The sequence below is a fragment of the Grampus griseus genome (genome assembly GCF_964374135.1).
Source record: "Grampus griseus genome assembly, chromosome: 4".
Lineage (NCBI taxonomy): Eukaryota > Metazoa > Chordata > Mammalia > Artiodactyla > Delphinidae > Grampus > Grampus griseus.
In genome coordinates this window covers 43,601,903-43,620,090 of record NC_138997.1, presented here as the reverse complement: position 1 = coordinate 43,620,090, position 18,188 = coordinate 43,601,903, and the positions used below count along the sequence as shown (strand labels likewise).

The following is an 18,188-nucleotide window of genomic DNA, read 5'->3' as shown; positions in this document are numbered from 1 at the left end:
ACCAGCTATTTGCTTTCAAACTTTAAGGTCTGATTACATGTGTAATTTGTGTATGTGTTTGTATACACATGTGTATGCCAAGAGAGTTCAGACTTCATTGCAGCATTAGATATGGAAAGATACTAAGTTCCAAATGTCAGTGCAGGAGGAACTTTATCTGAAGGTCAGACATGGAGCAACTCAGCCATTTGGGAAACTGCCTAGATGGTCCCCGAGCTATTGAAATCACTGTCACAAGGACAGTGTACTGAAATTGGCACATAGCACCAGAAAACGTGAATTCTGATACCTGGCCAAGTCATTTAACTAGGTTTACCTCTGTAAAGTCACTTAACTGCTGTTTCACTTACTTATTTATAAACTGGGTATAATGATGCTTACTTCATAGGGTTGTCAAGAAGATTAAATAATGTCTTTAAAGAGTTTGGGCACTCCATAAATGTCACCTCTGCTTTTCTCACCTTCTGTATAAGTCTTTGGGCTCTGACTCCTGAGGTTATTGCTCTATAACCAGCATTTAAAAATTATATCTAAACTGTCAGGTTTCTCAGCTGGCAATTAAAAAAACCAAATAGAAGGGGCTTTGTGGGCAAACACATCAACAGCAGAAGTGATGTATGACAGCATGGAAAGAGATGGAAAAATGTCTGGTTTTCCCTTAATAATTGATAGTTATAGTAATGGGGTTCAAAAAAGCTGAAATGTCTTTAATAAAGTTTATAAAGAAATCAATAAAGTATAGAATATAGTTTAGAAAGATTTCCTCCCAGATTTGACTTTATTGTAATATTGAGTCATCTTAGCACCCGTTTCACTCACAACCAATAAGGTATCTAATATTTGATCTACTTGATAAGGGTTTAAATTACACCGATGGGCAAAAGACCTCTTCTAGAACCTTAAGAGTTTCAGTAGACTAACGGTGTAATGAAAATTGATTGTTGGTCATTACTGGTTGGTTCCTCTGTCCCTATCAACTTTTTCCAAAATGAATAAATTATCAATGTGTTTGGAATATCAAATTTATCTTTTTTCTCAGCACAGATATTTATCAACAATTTTTCAAAGTCCTTTCTGAGATTTTTTATATTTGGCTTATGAAAGCTTTCCAGTGAGAAACTGAATACTTTTATGTATGGTCCTTAAAAATATAGGCATTGCCCATGTAATGATTGTTCAGAATAAAACATTGCCATTTGAGGTTTTAGTTTTTAAATGGTATGTGGTTATTTATTTAAAAAAAAAAGCAAAAAGATGTGCTGTCTAGGAAATATTTTACTTGTGTGTATTTTCCAGAAGGTAATTTAAAAATTATATTTTGAAATACTAAAATTCCAAGATACCAGTAACTGGTGATAAAAAAACTGGTTTTTTAGTGATCTTTAAGAGAACAGTTGAATCCAGCTGGCAAAGGGATTTAACATATAAAATATAAATCAAATTCTTCTTGCTTTTGCTTTCAGTGTAACAATATTTATGGTTTGGAATTTTTTACCTGTTCCTATTTAAGACTAAAACATTAAATCGAAATTAAGCGTTATTAATAAAGCTAGTCTCAGTATTTTTTACAGTTTAAGCTTGTATTTTTCATGGTCTTTTGTATCAAAGCATCCAGATTAGTATGTAAGCTTCAGAAATCTAATTGTCATAATATTTAATACATTAAACACGAATTAGAATATAGGTGTTTGCATTGGGAAAATTTTTAAGTTGCATTTGTTTGAATAGTTGTGTAGCTCTACATGTTAATTAAAAGTAATACTTGATGGAATATTGTTTTCTTGTTGATAGTGGATTTATTGTTTATTTCTGTTTAAAATTGCATCAAAATAACTAAAAGGAAGAAACTAAAGACTGTGGCTGCTTTGCATATTCTACTGAATGTGTTGGGTGTTTTTTTCTGAAGCCACAGTATGAAATAGATATAAACATCTGTATATATAGTTAGTTTGCTGTAAAACATTAACTCTCACCATTTTAAGCTGATTCAGACCTATCACTGTTCCTTTAGGGCAGAATAACAGAACTTTTCAGGTATATTAGAACAGTGTCAGAAGTATCAGATGAAGACTGTACTTTTAAACCTTATTCTTTAACCTTTTGGCTATTCAAGCCATTATCCATATAAGCTGCTGAATTAACTTTTTAGAGTATATTAATTTTCTGATGATAGTATGAAATACAGTTTGATTTTAGGATTTTAAAATCCTGTATTTTTGCCATCTGTATCCATTACAATTCTTGAAAAGATACTGTCTTTATTCAGCACACAATTCTTTTGGGAAGGCAGGAAGAGGTAAGTTTCTTATATTGGACAAATCAAGCTCAAGTTTTGCTCTAATGGAAAGAAAACCAGTTCTTTGAAAATGGAGCTTAAATACATTTTAGGGGTGACTATGTATTTGAAACTCTACATACCATTTTGTTAGTTTTTATTTATAGGTAATTGATAATTAAAAAAATTAATATGTATGTTTATCTTTTATTTTGTGCCCTGGGACCCAGATTATCATGTAAACTTTGGAAATCTAAATGGTTTTCTAAAAATCTTCCATGGAAAAATTGATCCTGTGTTTTTTGGAACAATGAGAGCATGATTCATTTTATAGTGAGTTTATTCTGCTTCCTGTTGTGAAATAATTGGATAAATGAACTTTGTATGGAAGAGTATCTTCATATTTTAACTTATGGGGACCCCATGTATAAAAAATATTTGTTTACCCCTACATGATAGTATTTGTACTCTTGTCATAACTACATGGTGCTGTTTATACATTTACCATGAATTTACCATAGATAGATGGAGATAATACATCACTGCATGAGGATTCAAAGAACTTTAGTGGTAACTTTGCATTTTTATATGCTGGGAACCATTGGAACAGTAGTGGTTTATAAACCTGGAGAATATGTTAATATGTAGATTCCCAAGCTTCTACTCAGATAATCTGATTCATTAGGTCTGTGATAGGACCCAGGTTTTATACAGGAGTATAAATACATTTTGTACGGGAGTCCTGGCAATTATGATGCAGATGGTTTAGGAAGGAAATCTGGTCCTGATTTTGACCTAAGTACCTATAAACTATATACTTACATGCAAATATATATATATATAAGTATAATTTTATCAGGGCCTGATAAAATTGGTAACCCACAGGTATCCTCTGTGATTCAGTGAATCTTAGGCCTCTCCTTAAAGTTTGATTGTGGCTTCCCACCACAATAAATTAAAGACACCCTTGGTTATATAAGATGTTCTCCAGCCTTATTTTTTCAGAAAGTTGCTATGAAAGTAACTTCTTTACAAGAAAATATGTTGGACAAGAAAATATGAAAAAGCTTTTTTTCATAGTACAATCAGCATTTGTTACTGATTTCCTGAATTAAGTATGCAGTGAACACCTTGAAAAAGAACATCTAAAATAAATTTTCATTGTTATCCATTTCTGTATTGGATTTGAAAATAACCTCTTAAGTTTTGGAAATTTTATTTGTGCATAAATCAGTTGTCAGATGTGTTGCCTTAAAATATTAACTAGTGCTTCAAACAAAATTTTAAGTAAAAATTTAAACAACCTAAAATTTCGTGTGGATATTGCAGAATTAGTTTTAGCCATAAAAGCTCATAAATGTGTCATAAAGGTGTTTAAAGAATCAGTTGTCCATAGCAATAATTGAGTATTTTCAGGATATTGTAGACTCTAGGGCCTTGCCTTCTCAAGCTTGTGCTCCCTGGACCAGCAGTATCATGTCATCTGGAAGCCTGTTGAACTGCAGAATTTCAGGATCCATTGCAGAACCATCCAGTCAGAATCTGCATTTTAACAACTCCCAGGTGATTAGAATGCACATTAAATTTGAGAAGCACTGTCCTAGGAGATTGCTGCTTTAACTTGGGGCTTTTTGTTTCACTCTGCAGTTACGAGTCATTTTTAAAGAATTCTAATTCTATTTGGATTCTCCCTCCCCATCCTGCCATCCCTTAGGACTCAAATGAAACTAGCATAGTTTACCCATAGAATTCCTGGGAATATGAAAAGTATAGTCCTGGGAATGTTTAAAATATCTGTAAGGGCAAAATGGGTCCCTAATAGCATATGTTTGATTACCAAGAATCAAAGGATAGGCATTTTATAAAAATCCAGAAGTTCTCAACTGATAAAGTGCCTGCGATGTGCAGAGTTTAAGAGCAGGGAAAAATAATCACTACTAGGGAATTAGGATATATTAAATCTTCTTCAGACATACCAGACCTGCTCCCACCCTCGAGCCTTTGCTCTAGCGCTTCCTCTGCCTGGTGTGTTCTTCCCCAGGTATCTACTCCTGCCTCCTTGGAGTCTTTTCTCACCTGGTACCTGTTAGAATCACTCTATTTCACTCTGTTTATTACTGCAACCTGTGTCTGCACCCTTAATTCCTTTTACCCTGCTCTACATTTTTCTCTCTAGCTTTAACAGTCTCTATTTCTCATGCTTGTTGCTTATCAGTCGTTTTTCCATGCCAGCATATAAACTCCATGAGGACAGGAGTCCTCTTTTTGTTTGCTATCGCATGCCCATTGTCTAGAACAGTGCCTGGCACATACTAGATGCTCAACTATTTGTTGAATGAAAAAATGAATTCTGTTGTTAAGACTTTTAATTTAGCAGAGAAATATCTATATCTTTGCATTTGTATGTATGAGAATGGTTTAACCAAGTAATATGAGAAATGAACAATAACATAAAATGAAGTAACATATAGTGAATTACTTTTTATTGCTATTGAGAAATAGGATTTACCTATTTTATGAATGAATGACCATTTGCAATATTTTTTCCATATGTGCTTTCAGAGAAAGTTTACCAAATATGTCTCTGTTTAATAATCTGGGTTTAACTTCAGATCCAATATGTCACAAGTTAAAGACACCTGGTATTTAAACAAACCAAATTAAGTTATTAGGTTAATTGTATTTAGTGAAATCTAGCACTGTGATTACATTGTTAAACTTGCCTTTGTAGCAACAAATATGTATTAAACTCAGGACTACCCACTAATACTTAAACAGATGAACTTTGAATCTCATATTTTTCAAGAAGGCTTTGTTTAATTTTCACTTTTATTTATACTGTATGCCGCTTTTAAATTTAAAGATCGTTTTGTTTTTATTTTATTTTTTGTTTTGTTTCATCTTATTTTTGCAGACAGGCTCGAGGAGAGAGCATCCTCAGATAAGAATGTAGAGCCACTTTCTGCTCCACATAACCATCCTCCAGAAGATCCTTTTGGTTCTGTTCCTTTCATTTCTCACTCAGGCAAGTTACGTATGTAACATCATGACTATCAATAAAAAATACACACAAGAACAATAAGAGTAACAAGGGCAAAAACCCTTATTATAAAGCCAAAGTAGGAATCAGGTTTTAGTTACAGCAAATAGAACAGAAAATTATTTTAACCTTTAGCCATCCTAGTTTTCCTAATGTTCTTTCCATTGGGTTATTCAATTTGTGCCTTTTGCAAACACAGAAAAATGCTGATTTGCGTAGTAGAACCATAACTGGTTCTTTCTACCTCGACTATTGGATAGTATTGAAAAATTTCATGCATGAAAATATCTCTCACTTTTATATACTTAAAATACATTTATAGACATTTTTATTCTTAGCTTTTGCTTAAAAATCCTGTTTTCCTAGTTTATACATGCTCTCTTGTAGCTGTGTTTAAAAAGTATTAGTGACTTTGTTACAATTTGTGACAAAGTACCTATTTTCTTCTTACTCCTTGCTTTGATTTCAATCCAGAATTTAATTATTCACCATTTAAGAATATTTGTGATAATATTTTCAAAGTAATTACCTAGTTAATGCTGTCGAAGATACTAGGATGGAATAGGATCCCACTTTGGCATAAATGGATTTTTGAGTTTGTATAGTTAGAGTGGAAAAACTGAGTTTAATCTTAGAAAAGGGAAATGCATTGGAAGAAATTATGCTTTACTAGAAGGTAAAGGTTTTGTTTAATATATTCAAGGTAATTGTCAGCTATGTTCTTTGGTTCTGTTTCATTTATTTCTCACTCAGGCAAGTAAAATATGTGACATCATCACTACCATTTAAAAGAACTTCATACAAGAGAGAACAGTAACAAAAGAAAAGCATTGTGAATGTAAAGCCAAAATAAGAAATAGGTGTTCAGGATTTCTGATAATACACTGAAGCAATGTTATAGCCTTTCAACATTCAGATTTGGTTATCCAGAACAGTACGGTAACTAAGAGTGTTTCTATATACTTTGATGTTCCATATTTTTACTCTTTGCCGTTTATTGAATAAGCAATCCATATTTTTGTCATTTTCTGTTAGCTTCCGTCAGATTATCTTTTTCATGAATGATATGAAATCATTAACTGGGGAAGACAATTTACTGTGTCAGTTTACTTAATATGTATAGATGCACTCCCTCACACCCCCAGTACCCTAGGTCAAAAACTGTTACTGTTTTTTTTTTTTTTTTTTTAAATAATAGCTCAAATGGTCTTTATAAATTCTCAAGAACATGGTACTCACTGACTTCAGATAGTGATCTGTTTGTGGCAGAAAGCGGTTTCAGTACTAGCTCTTTTTCATACCCTAGAAGGAATTACATAATCCCCTTCAGGTTTGTACATATCTATGCAACTTCTTGTCTGTTCTTTAATAGCTTCTGAAAGAACCCTGGGGAAATGAATAGGAGAATCAGGAACTAGAGTAAGCCTCAGTGATTTGCCCTTTCCTTGGGCACCCTTATTTTGGGGTTGGTCTAGGATTTCTGTAGTTAGAAATAATGCTCACAGATTTGAGCTTGATTGCTGCTGTTGCTATTTTGTTTTTCTTTTTTCCTTTGGGTATTTAACTTCTCTATTAGATTTTAAGCTTGCTGAGGGTTGAAAACATGAATTTTCTGTCTTTGAATCCTTCCCGGTAGCCAACCCAGTAAGTACCTATTAATATTCATTGGCTGTATGAAAAAATTATGACTATTCCTAAAAATTCATACTCCTTGGTGTTAGGACAATGACCATAAAAAATGCCCTTTGATATAAATGCTACTGCTCCAAAAAATATTTTTAGATTTAGTGTTAATAAGAACATTGGAATAGTTTGGTTATGAAAAAATTGAGTACATAGACTAGAATAAAGGAGGGAATGGTCATAAGAGAAATGTGCCTCCAGAGAGAAGGCAATCACTTTGCTATATTAGCTTTGTTAATTTATTTTTATCAGATTCAAAATACATAATCAAAATTTAAAAATCTGAAAATAACTTACTGCCACTGACCTATTCATCATCAAGATTAGAAATACTTTGTTATAAATAATTTTTAGGTAACAATAAAGTATTTGAAGGCATTCATTTTCCTCTAAGAGTAAAATAATTGAATCTCTGAAGCAAAAAACTTCCTCATAAGCTTTATGAAGAAATTGGAAAAAGAAAAAGGAATTCTACCCATTGAAAATATATTCCACGTGGCACTGTGAGCATCTGGAGATCTATAGGACTAGGACAGAAGAAAGGCAAGAAACTACTTCTAAGTATTGTGTGTGTGCAATACAGGGTGATATGTATATGTGATAAGCCATCTTACTTGAATCTGAGAGTTGACAATTCTGAACATAATTTAATTTTAGGTAAACCATATAGAGAGTGCTAGCTGAGAATAAAATGAATTCAGTCATGAGGCAGAATGCTATAAGAACTGTAGTGGCAAAGTGAATTTAAGAGACACACTGTCTTAAATCTAGTGTTCCTTACACTGGTTTTATTAGGAATTGTGTTCTTTTTATTTGGAAAGAAAAATTGCTGTTAAAACTTTTAATCTTAACTTTGAAATTATAATGAATTAGTTTTTACTTTGCTTTTCTTCAGTTTATCATAATTTTATAAAATTATTTTTAAGCTACATTTTTAAGTTAAAATAACATGTGTATCTACTTTAAAAAGTTGGATTTAACAAGGTTTATAATGAAACAAAGTCACTTCTCTGCTTGCTCCCTCCCTATACCCTTTCCCTGTTCAGACTCCCTGGAGATAATTTTTCACTTCTGGCATTGTAATATGTCATGCTTATTCTTCTATTTCTTACTTTTTTTTTCAATTTTAGATGATGTGTATAGACTTCGTATTTTGGAAAATGATGATTTAGATTAATTACACTGTTAGCACCCAGCCCCAATCACATGCACCTGTCCTTTCGCTAATTTCCAGTACAGTTTTGACACTGTTGTTGGTTGTCCATGTTGTTCAATGTGTACATTTTATGCATATGTAAGTATTTGTCACTGAGGTCCAGTATACCATTTTTACATTTCCTTCTTTAAGGTTTTATTTTTCCTGGAGTTAATTATAATGATGTTTATAAAAATGACTGTGTTTTGTTCCCTGGTTTTTTCTGTACCCTGTCATTGATTCATCTCCATTTGGAAACGTACATTTCCTCCCAATTTAAGGTGGCTGTCATTTTCATTTTTACTTGATTATGTCTCTGGCGGAGCTCTGCAGCCTGAGTCGGTTGCTTCCTGTGCCTGCCACGCACTTATCATCCTAGTATTTTCCTTTGCCCGTCGATCCTCCTGGGAATTCTTGGATCTCCTCTCTTCCTCTTTCTTGGTTAGTAGAGCAACTCCTCTAGAAATTTCTTGAGAAAATATATATGCAAGGGAGGAAAACTTTTAAACTTTGCTGCCTTTTTTGCCTAACCTGACACTTGACTGATAATTTGACTGGGTAAATAATTCTTTGTTGGACATAATTTTTCCTTGTGAATCTTCAAGGTACTGCTTCATTGTATTCTAGCTTCAAAAAAAGGGATAGGGGGCTTTTACTAGAGGAATGGCTGCACTCTATGCCCCTAACCCTAGGTCCCATAGCCTCTACTATTTAGAAGCGAAAATACCTGTTTCTTCTCCTTGTTAGCTGCATGTACGGCAGATCCGGTACAGTCAGCAGCCTTAGTTTGTCTGTATGGATGCCTGTTGGTTGCCTTGGCTTATGAGTATCACTTTTGGACTTCTTAAGAAACTTAGCTGAAGGTAACATTTTGGTAGACCATGTCTTCAAATGAATCAAATCTAGCTTTCCTTCTTCTTAGCTTTAAACATTTCTTTATGGGCAAGATTAAATTTTGGAATTATTCTTTTACCCAGAAATCAAATAATTATATCAAGAATCTGTTTGGTGCTGTATAGAAAGGGAATATCTTATTCCATAAGCTGATATCTTAATTATAATGGAATTATATATACCTTTTAAGTCAGGTTACTAAACTGATATTAGTAGTGTGGTGTGTCATAAAGAACATTGACTTTCGAATGATAAAGCCCTGGGTATGAATCTTAGTTCTGTCCCAGATTAACCATGTGATACCGGGTGTTGCCTAATTTCTTAGAGGGTTTCTGTATCTTAAATTGGGGATAATATTAGCTAGTTGATGAGATTGTTGAAAGGATTAAATGAGAGCATGTTATACAACACACGAACATCCTTAGTGTTGGTCGCTATTGTGGCTCTCGTAGGTAGTGTTATTAAATAGTAGTTTTACTACTTACCACTAAATTCCAAAATCTTAGTGTTAAATAAGTTTTGAAGCTGCCATCTAGCTTGTAGTAGTACAGAGTTCCAGTAATAATAAGCTAACTACCGAATTACATCTTTTAATGAAGTGTAGAACCTGTCTGTGAAGCTGTTCCCCACCAAGAACTGTTTTAACAGTGCCGTTTCTATTTTTATTAAAGCATTAACTCCCACTGTTCAGTACAGTTTACACACAAACATCCTGTTAAAAGCATGGTGCTCGTTCCCAGTCCTGAAACGCACCCAGCCTTCCTTCTCCCCGAGGCATCGTGTTGCAGTTAGTTGAATTACAGCGTGGACAACCTAATTTTAATAAACACTCTCAAATTCTGAAACATATAGTATTTGAAGAATTTCGTCACTGAAGTTTTAGATTTCTTGTATTGCATTTCATCTTTAATTAGGTTTGGTGAACTTCCCTTACTCTCCCCAACCCCAGACCTACCTCATGGGTCTCATTATCTCACAGGGAGTTAAATTGAATTTAGGGTTGGGAAGGTCACATCATATATAACGAATACTTGTTGGAACATAAATTATTACAGATTGTCAGTCCAATTGCTGGGTCATTTTATAAGCCATGATGAGTGTACTGTTTATAACTTTAGATTCTAGTAATTCTTGAAGATCAAGAATTTTCCTCTTCCAGAATGTCAGTAATAATGGTTACCTTACTGAATTGAATAGTTACCTTATTGAACTGAATGGTTACCTTATTGAATCCTACTGTACACGTACAGTGGAAACAGTCTCAGAGCAGGATCAGTGACTGGCTTAAGGTAAGATAGTTTATAAGCAGGAATCCAGCTCTGTCTGATGCTAAACTCTGTTCTATAAACAGTCGCAAAACAAAAGTGTTAAATGACTTGTTTTACCAGTGTTCAGTAGATGTTCTGTGTGAATTGTTCCACTTGTACATGTGTTTTTGATGTATCCGTGGGACGACGTGAGCTTCACGTCCAACTCCTCCGTCACCTTGATTCCTCAAGTATCAAGGGACTTGTTTTGAATGAAAACCTACAATAATATGAGTGACGTGATAGAAATGTCAGTTTTATGACATTTTTAATCAGAGTGGCAAATACTGCCTTGTCGCTTGGCCTGTCTTGAGAGAAATCGTACAGATTTTGATAAAACCTTCTAATCCAGTAATCCTTGGGTCTGGCATGGTAAATTGCTGAGAAATGATGGCAGGCAGTATGCTTCCAATTCAAAGTGAGCTTTAAAGTCTTACATCCCCTCCCTTATACCCCAAACGATGAGACAACAGAAGGCATGTAATTACAATAGCAGTTTCAAGCCATTCATCCTCTATAATCCGATAGCAAGGAAAAGAACATCAAAACAAAATTTTCTTGAAACTGGAAGCTTCTTATGTGATTAAAAATGTACCACCTATTTTATAACTAAAAGAACTGTCCTCTAAAAGATGGAAACCTGATTAGAAGAATGGTAATATGAATAGTATGATGCAGCTATGCCCCTCTCCCCACATTGTTTTGGATGTATTCTAAATATTTTGTGTTTTTTGGTATAGTTTATAGAGGTTCATTTATGTGGTTTAAGAACACATTTGCAGTATTTATTTAAAATAGTGTGGCATTACCCAGGATCTCATTCTTTTCACAAAGTATTTGTTTAAAAGAATACTAAGTATATGAAAGTCTCTGAAAATTGATGATAAATTTTAGCTTTTGAGTTTGGAGTCATCTTTTGGACTGTGTAAAACTATGATGTCTTTGAACTTTTAGCATCTAGAAATAGCTTTTTATGAAAACCCGAGCTTGGAATAGATGAATTCATGTTCTTAGGTTCTTCATTTGGTGGATTCATGTTCTTAAATTCATTTGGTTAGATAAGCTTGTTCTTCAGAACCTCCCAGTTGGTTGTACCTCTGTCAGTCATTTTCCAGATCACTAGAATCAGGATTAGTACATGGGTTTCACAACTGTTAAAGTGAATGATAAGTTTCTTGAAGTCAGGAATTGTCGTATCTTTGTATGCCCCGTACAGTACCTTGATGAATGAATTTATTATCAAAGTATACTTCGGTAAAATCTAATATAAACTTTCTCTCTCTCACACACCCTAATAGTTAATGAGCTTTCACTAGATAAGATGAATTTTATTAATGTTCAGCTCTATCAGGTAAGTTCCATGATTGTCCTTATTTTACAGATGAGGAAACTGAGGCTTTTTTGGATGTTGATCTTCTGCGGATTTTGTAAAGTTGTGTATGCTTTCATTTGTTGATAAAGCCTTATAGTATTTCCAGACCTTAACCCTACAGGGTTAAAGTATTTATCGTACCGTTCAACAAAACACTGTTTACTGAAATAGAAACAATACTGTGCTCATTCTATTAGTTTTTCGTTTTTTTGTTTTAGTTTTTAAAAATTTTCAGGCATAGCTTTTGTAAATTTTCAGGCAGGATACAAAAGGAACACACGACAAGTCTGTGGTATTTTGCAGGGGGTTGGTGCTAAGCTATACTGAATGTTTGCTGGTGATGATATTCTACTGGTAGTTTAATTGTAGAATTTACAGATGAGAATTTTAAAACTAGTGTCATCAGCAAAGAAGTCACTATGGCCTTAAACTTGGACAAGTCATTCAGCTTTTCCCTAGTTTCAAATTATTTATGTATGTAAAGAGATTGGACTAGGTCTTTAAAAATCTCTTCTTGTTGTTTGCTTTCAAGATATAGTTGAAACTATGAAACAGGATTAAAGTCACTGAAAGAAAGAAATGAGAAGAGAAACCAGAAAGCCAGGGGATGAGCATTGGTTGGTAACACTGCGTATTTTGAAGTGGTAGGAAGTCATCATGATAGTGCTCTGCCATGGAAAGCAAGGGGAACATTTTTGAAGATGTGGTTTAATAAGACTGAAGGGGAAAGATCGTAGCAAACCTTACAGGACATTTTCACCCTAATGTTGTATGGGAGCCTAAATGGTGGGGAGTTAAGAGAGAATGTATGAAAACCCCTTGGCACTGCATTTCACTCAGGACAACATTAGTTACTATCTTCTCTGGTTCATTTCTCAGTACCATTAGAAATGTATAGTAGGTACTCCACAAATAATCATGAAATGATGGTATAATACATTGGCAATAGCAATAATATAGCCCTTGACTGAGTACCTACAATGTGCCAGCACTGTTACAAGCACTTTACCTGAATTCTCACTTTAATCCCCGCTGCATTTCTCTGAGGCAGATATAATTGCCGTGTCCCTACTTTACAGCCGAGGAAACTGAGACACTAAGTAATACCTGACTCCAAATGAGAACACAGGTCATCAAAGGACACTTTGATGAAGTAAGGGAAGTATACTATATATTTTGATATAGACAGTTACCAAGTGGTTAATTTGGTATTTCACTTATTTAGTAAATGCTTGTTATTTTATGGATGGTACTGAATAATTGAAGCACTACTTTGTTAGCTTTGAACTACTATCTTGAAATTCTATATCTGAGGTATATTAAGCCATAAAGCAGTGAGAATATGCAGAATCTATGTGTGTAAATAAGTACTAGTTCTCGAGAGAGGAATTTATATGCCACACGAGAATTTAAGACTTCATAACATCATTGCTGTTCTTAATAGTTTACCCAAATCTGCATTGTCTAACTTAGTCACTCACCTTATTCTCAGGGTTTGGCTCTGATTCGATTTTGGCTATTTCCTGCAATCAAACCCAACCTCAAAAGATGAGGATTACTCAAAAAGCTGAAATTTTTACAGTCTGTAGTTCCAAGGCACAAAACAGAAATAAAAATATCCTGACAAGAAGCCATCAAAGTATCATTCTACTGTATTTAGTTTAAGGAAAGAAGAATGCCCTACTTAGAGCCAAAAATAAAGATTGGTCAATATATGAAATTTTACAGGGTTTTACCAATATCATTTAATGGAGAAAAATGCAACTGAGGTATGATCCTGGGCACATTCTAGACATTTGTTTATGCTTTAAATACATGTTCCTGGTGCTTACTGTAAATATTACAGCTCCCCTTCTGCCTACCTGAAAGCCAGCCATTTTTATGTTAATAACACAAATCTCAGTAGATATAGGGATTATTAGGATTTGGGATATATTGAATTATAAGGCAACATATTTAGGCTATACTTTTGGGAAATTAACTTAAGCAGTGAAATAATCCTGGTTTAAATTTCGTGGTAAACCAAATGTGTAATATTTGCTCTAACGGTTTGGAAGAAGCAGTCTAGCACCAAGAGCAAACAGTAGGAATATCTGAATTTTTTTTAATGACAGAAATATGTTTAGCCAAAGAAATAGGTTTTAAAAGTTGATGGCACTCAGCTATGAAGTCACATTTTAAACCACTGTACATTGTACAGTTGGTAACCAACTTTCTAACTTGTAATACTTATTTTGACAGTCTTGTGCCTTTGGAACAGGACTAAAAGTCTTAGAATATATTGAAATAATTAAAAAAAATTTTTATTGGAGTATAGTTGATTTACAATGTTGTGTTAGTTTCTGCTGTACAGCAAAGTGAATAGCTGTACATATACATATATCCACTCTTTATTAGATTCTCTTCCCATATAGGTCATTATGGAGTATTGAGTAGGGTTCCTTGTGCTATACAGTAGGTCCTTATTAGTTATCTGTTTTATATATAGTAGTATATGTTGACCCCAATCTCTCATTTATCCCTCCCCCCCTTTAATTTCCATTTCTTTCTCAGTTTTTTACAGCTTCATAGTGAAGAGAGGAAAATTAAGTGGATGGCTGTTGTCGCAGAAAGTGAGACTTTACCTAGGATGGTTGTAACCTGCAGCTTTGGAGCGTAACTTTTCCCCAGCAGGAGGTGCTACAGAGAGATAACCACCTGTACTTCAGACTGTGCTTCATGGTGCTTCATATTTGAGCTGCTCCTAGTATGCTGGCAGAGAGGCCCGTTGCTGCTCTTGATTCTATGTTAGGTTATGAAGGAGTGGAAGGATGGAGAAGTAGAGAGACATTGAAGCAGGGTCAGGGTGCGTAGGTTCTGAGAATATGGGAGAAAAAAGGAATTTGGATAAATATTTTTGATTGCTTGTTTTAGTTTTATGAAGGGGCGGCAATAAAAGAAATAAAACCAGTCTGTATACACCAACCAGAAATTTCCCCAGTTGCCCACAACCATTGGGTCCAGAAAGTAGGTAGGAAGTTGGAGTATGATGTATGAGATAATTGAGTTTGGCCTTGCTCTGGAGATGAGGACGGTTAACTTTACCAGGTGCTTTTGAGTCAGGCACTACTTTAAGTCCTTTCTTTACAACAGTCCTACAAAGTCGAACCTGTTATTATCATATTATTCTCTCATAATACTATATATTCCCTCACGTATGAGGGAGCAGAGTAGAGAGAGGATTTAGCTGTGGTCTTAGTAGAGATTGTTACTAGGTTAACTTGATTAGCTCTGCATTGATTTTGCATAAGGAAGGAATAACAGTAAATCGATAAATTATGATTAAAAAAGGGGTTTTCTTTCTCCTCTCAAAGAAAAAGTGCATGATCATGGTTCTGTTTAAAATACTGAAAAACTAGAAACAACCTAGATGTAAAACAACCTAGAGGTGAATACTTAAATGCTATACATACAATGTTTTATTATGTTTCTATCAGAATTACTAAATGGACTATGTTGATACCTGTAAAAGATGCGTTAAAAATGGTAAGTGAAACCCTACAAATTTATATCCACACTGACAATTTAAAAAGCAGATCTGTATAGCACCTTACAACAAAGAAATACATATCTGTATTAATACAACTTTGAGAAGCTGACAAAAGGCAGACAGAGTAGGGAGTAGAAAGTGACAAATGTGTTCTGGAAAGCAATGTTGACCATTTGGGTAAAGGAGACAGTTAATTTAGAAGACGAGGATTAATATAAGAATACCAAGAGAAGGTCAAGTGAAGGACTCTTGTCCTATGTTAAATATTCCAGAAGATTTCTAGGAACAGAACTCTGTGCCCTAGAAATGGAACATTTTCCAGGGAAATTGTCGAGCGGCATTTTCCCTAAGTGCTTTTTGCAAAATTGTTTATAAAGGTTAATAGGTGTTACATGTAACAAATAAAAGTGTTTGTAGCGAAGCAAATTTGGGAAACCCTAGGCTTCATTCAGTCAGATTCTTCTGTGTACAATGTGTCAGCACCTTTAGTACGATGAGCATTTTCCAGGTGAGTGGTGGTGGTGAGGGGTACATTGTAAAGTGCAGCATTTCATAAACTCATGCGCCTGAGACCACAGAACTGTTTGGTTCTTGTTACGGGAATAGGCGTTCTGCAGAAGACACTTTAGGAAGCATACTGGAATGTTCCTGGAGGCGTCCATGAGCAGGCAGGAGGGGTGCCCATGTGGCTCTCTGTGGGTGGGTAAGTGCCTGAAGAGGTACTAAGTTAACGTGTATCTTAGAGGGACTGTCCTAAAGTCAGGGGTGATTGCAAGTCTTTGCCATCGCATTTTTTGCTTTTGGATAAAAATTCATGAAAATAAATGCTCTGGCTAATCTAAAAGTAATCTTTGTTTTTAATATCAGAAGTATGCTGTATGGAGAAGTCAAATGAAAATCTGCATTTGATTTGATTTTAATCTGTTAGGATTTAAGATAAGCTTATTATGAATATGTAAAGATACAGCATATAACTCTTGGCTGGTTTCAGGGAACTGGCAGATGAATAATGGATGAAGATTATATTTGTATTTAAGTATAACTGATAGAAATCTCCACATCTTCTCTCCCCCTCACTCCTCAGCCCCACTAGATTTCCTCCCCACTCCCCGCTTCACGGTTGTCAACAACCTGCATGAGCTGACCGGAGCCAGTGGCCATTTCCGTCGTCAGTTCATTGGACTTCTTTGCATCACCCTGCGCAGTTGTCTACTCCCTCCCCCGGAAACACTCTCCTCTCTTGGCTTCGGCAACATTACACTCACCTGCATTTGGTCTTCCTCTCTGGCACTTCCCTGTTTGCTTTGCAGGTTCCTCTGTTGACTTCTAAATGGTTTATACCTGAGGGCTCAGTGGTGGATCCCCTTTTCCTCAGAGAGACGCTGAAGGGTTTTCAGCAGTAGCCACATGATTAGTGTGTCAGAAGAGTTATTCTGGTGACAGTGTAAAGGAGCAGTTTGAGGGATATGGTACTGGAGGCAGACAGGCAAGTTTAGAGGCTAAGGAGTTGCTGGATGAAGATGAGGGGATGGGATAGACAGCTGGCAGAGGGAGAGGAGGGACCCGATTCCAGAGTTTAAAAACACTATTTGGTGGGAAGAGGGAATATGATTTATAGATTTCTGCTAGTTTTCAGAACTTGGTAGGTAGATGGAAGTGTTGTTCACTAATTTAGAGGGACTGGTGAGGACACATTTTAAGAGAAAAGATGATCTCTTGAAATTACTGAGTTTGAAGTAATGGTAGGAGATACATATTTATGATAAGTATTAGATGAATAGGATATATGAGTATTCATGGTAAGAATCAGAGGTCCACTCATTACTGTGTAAATGCTGATTAACATACAAGTAGTTAGGACCCAGGGCAGGACATGCAGAGGGAGAAAGACAGCCAAGGATAGAACCCTGGGGAGCGTACATGTGTAGGGAGATGTTTGTGAAAGAGAAGTCTCTACAAATATGACCAAGAGGGAATAGAGAGGTGGGAAAGACAACAGTGCTGACTTTCAAAGAGAAGGAAATAACTCAGAGGTGTCCTGTGCCATGGAGACCACTTTGTTAATAACGCAAAAGAAATGGTCCTTCCGTCATAAGGTATAATTAGTTTCCATGACTAAAGACTATACTTCCAACCCTAGCTAATTGTTTTGAAAATATCTGATCTTAGAGGGGAAGGGATAAATGGATATGTGGTTGGATCAATTCAAATTGTTTCCTACCTCTGGAAAATCAATTCAGTACACCAGTGTATTGGGAGGGCTGTATGTTTTCATGTAAACTAACATTCTGTTTATCTTTACTGTATATCATACAGTGAAATTGTAGAGCACTGTATTTGATACAGTTTTATTACCTATCATACAGTGAACATACTGATAGTTAAGATTTTTATTAAAGTAGCATGCTTTTAATATCATGTCTATTAGTACAGGTATGACAGTTTACGGAAGATGTGGCATCTAGGGAAGGCAGCTATCCTTGGTACCGTCTCAGTTCAGTAGCTGGTCCTTAGTTTTGATCAGGCTCTGGGGATGCACTCATATTAACCCAACTCATAAGATACTTGTTTACAAAAAAACACCAGAATGCCAATTTAAAAATTACACAGCAAAACATAACTAAGCAGATAAGCTATTCATGCTTGCTGATCTCTGTGGGAAAACTTCATAACAGAGTTGAAATATAAGCAGAAGGCTGTTGGGCAAACATGGGGTCTGAGCAGGGCAACTGACTGGATAATCTTATTTTGAAGGTGGAAGAAGAAAATGTGCTTGTGTACTGTATTCAGAGTCCTATTCTGGGTACTGTAAGTAAGACTTAGCTGTCAGTGAGCACCTATGGTGAGTAGGTGGTGTGTAGGGTAGAGAGACAAGTAAGTCTGTCTGCACTGA

At 35.2% G+C, this 18,188-nt stretch overlaps 1 protein-coding gene across 2 annotated transcripts in view; it reads left to right on the top strand.

Annotated features, from left to right (window-relative positions):
- BMP2K (BMP2 inducible kinase) overlaps positions 1 to 18,188 on the top strand; it is a gene marked incomplete at its 5' end in the record, with an annotated part of 125,839 nt that overhangs the window by 101,530 nt on the left and 6,121 nt on the right. The window contains one exon of one of the 2 annotated variants that reach the window (XM_082653641.1): positions 5,190 to 5,309. The exons of the other annotated variant lie outside the window; for it this stretch is intronic. Coding sequence (XP_082509767.1) covers positions 5,190 to 5,309 — 120 coding nt within the window. The remainder of the gene's footprint in view (positions 1 to 5,189; positions 5,310 to 18,188) is intronic. 2 annotated transcript variants of the gene reach the window in all.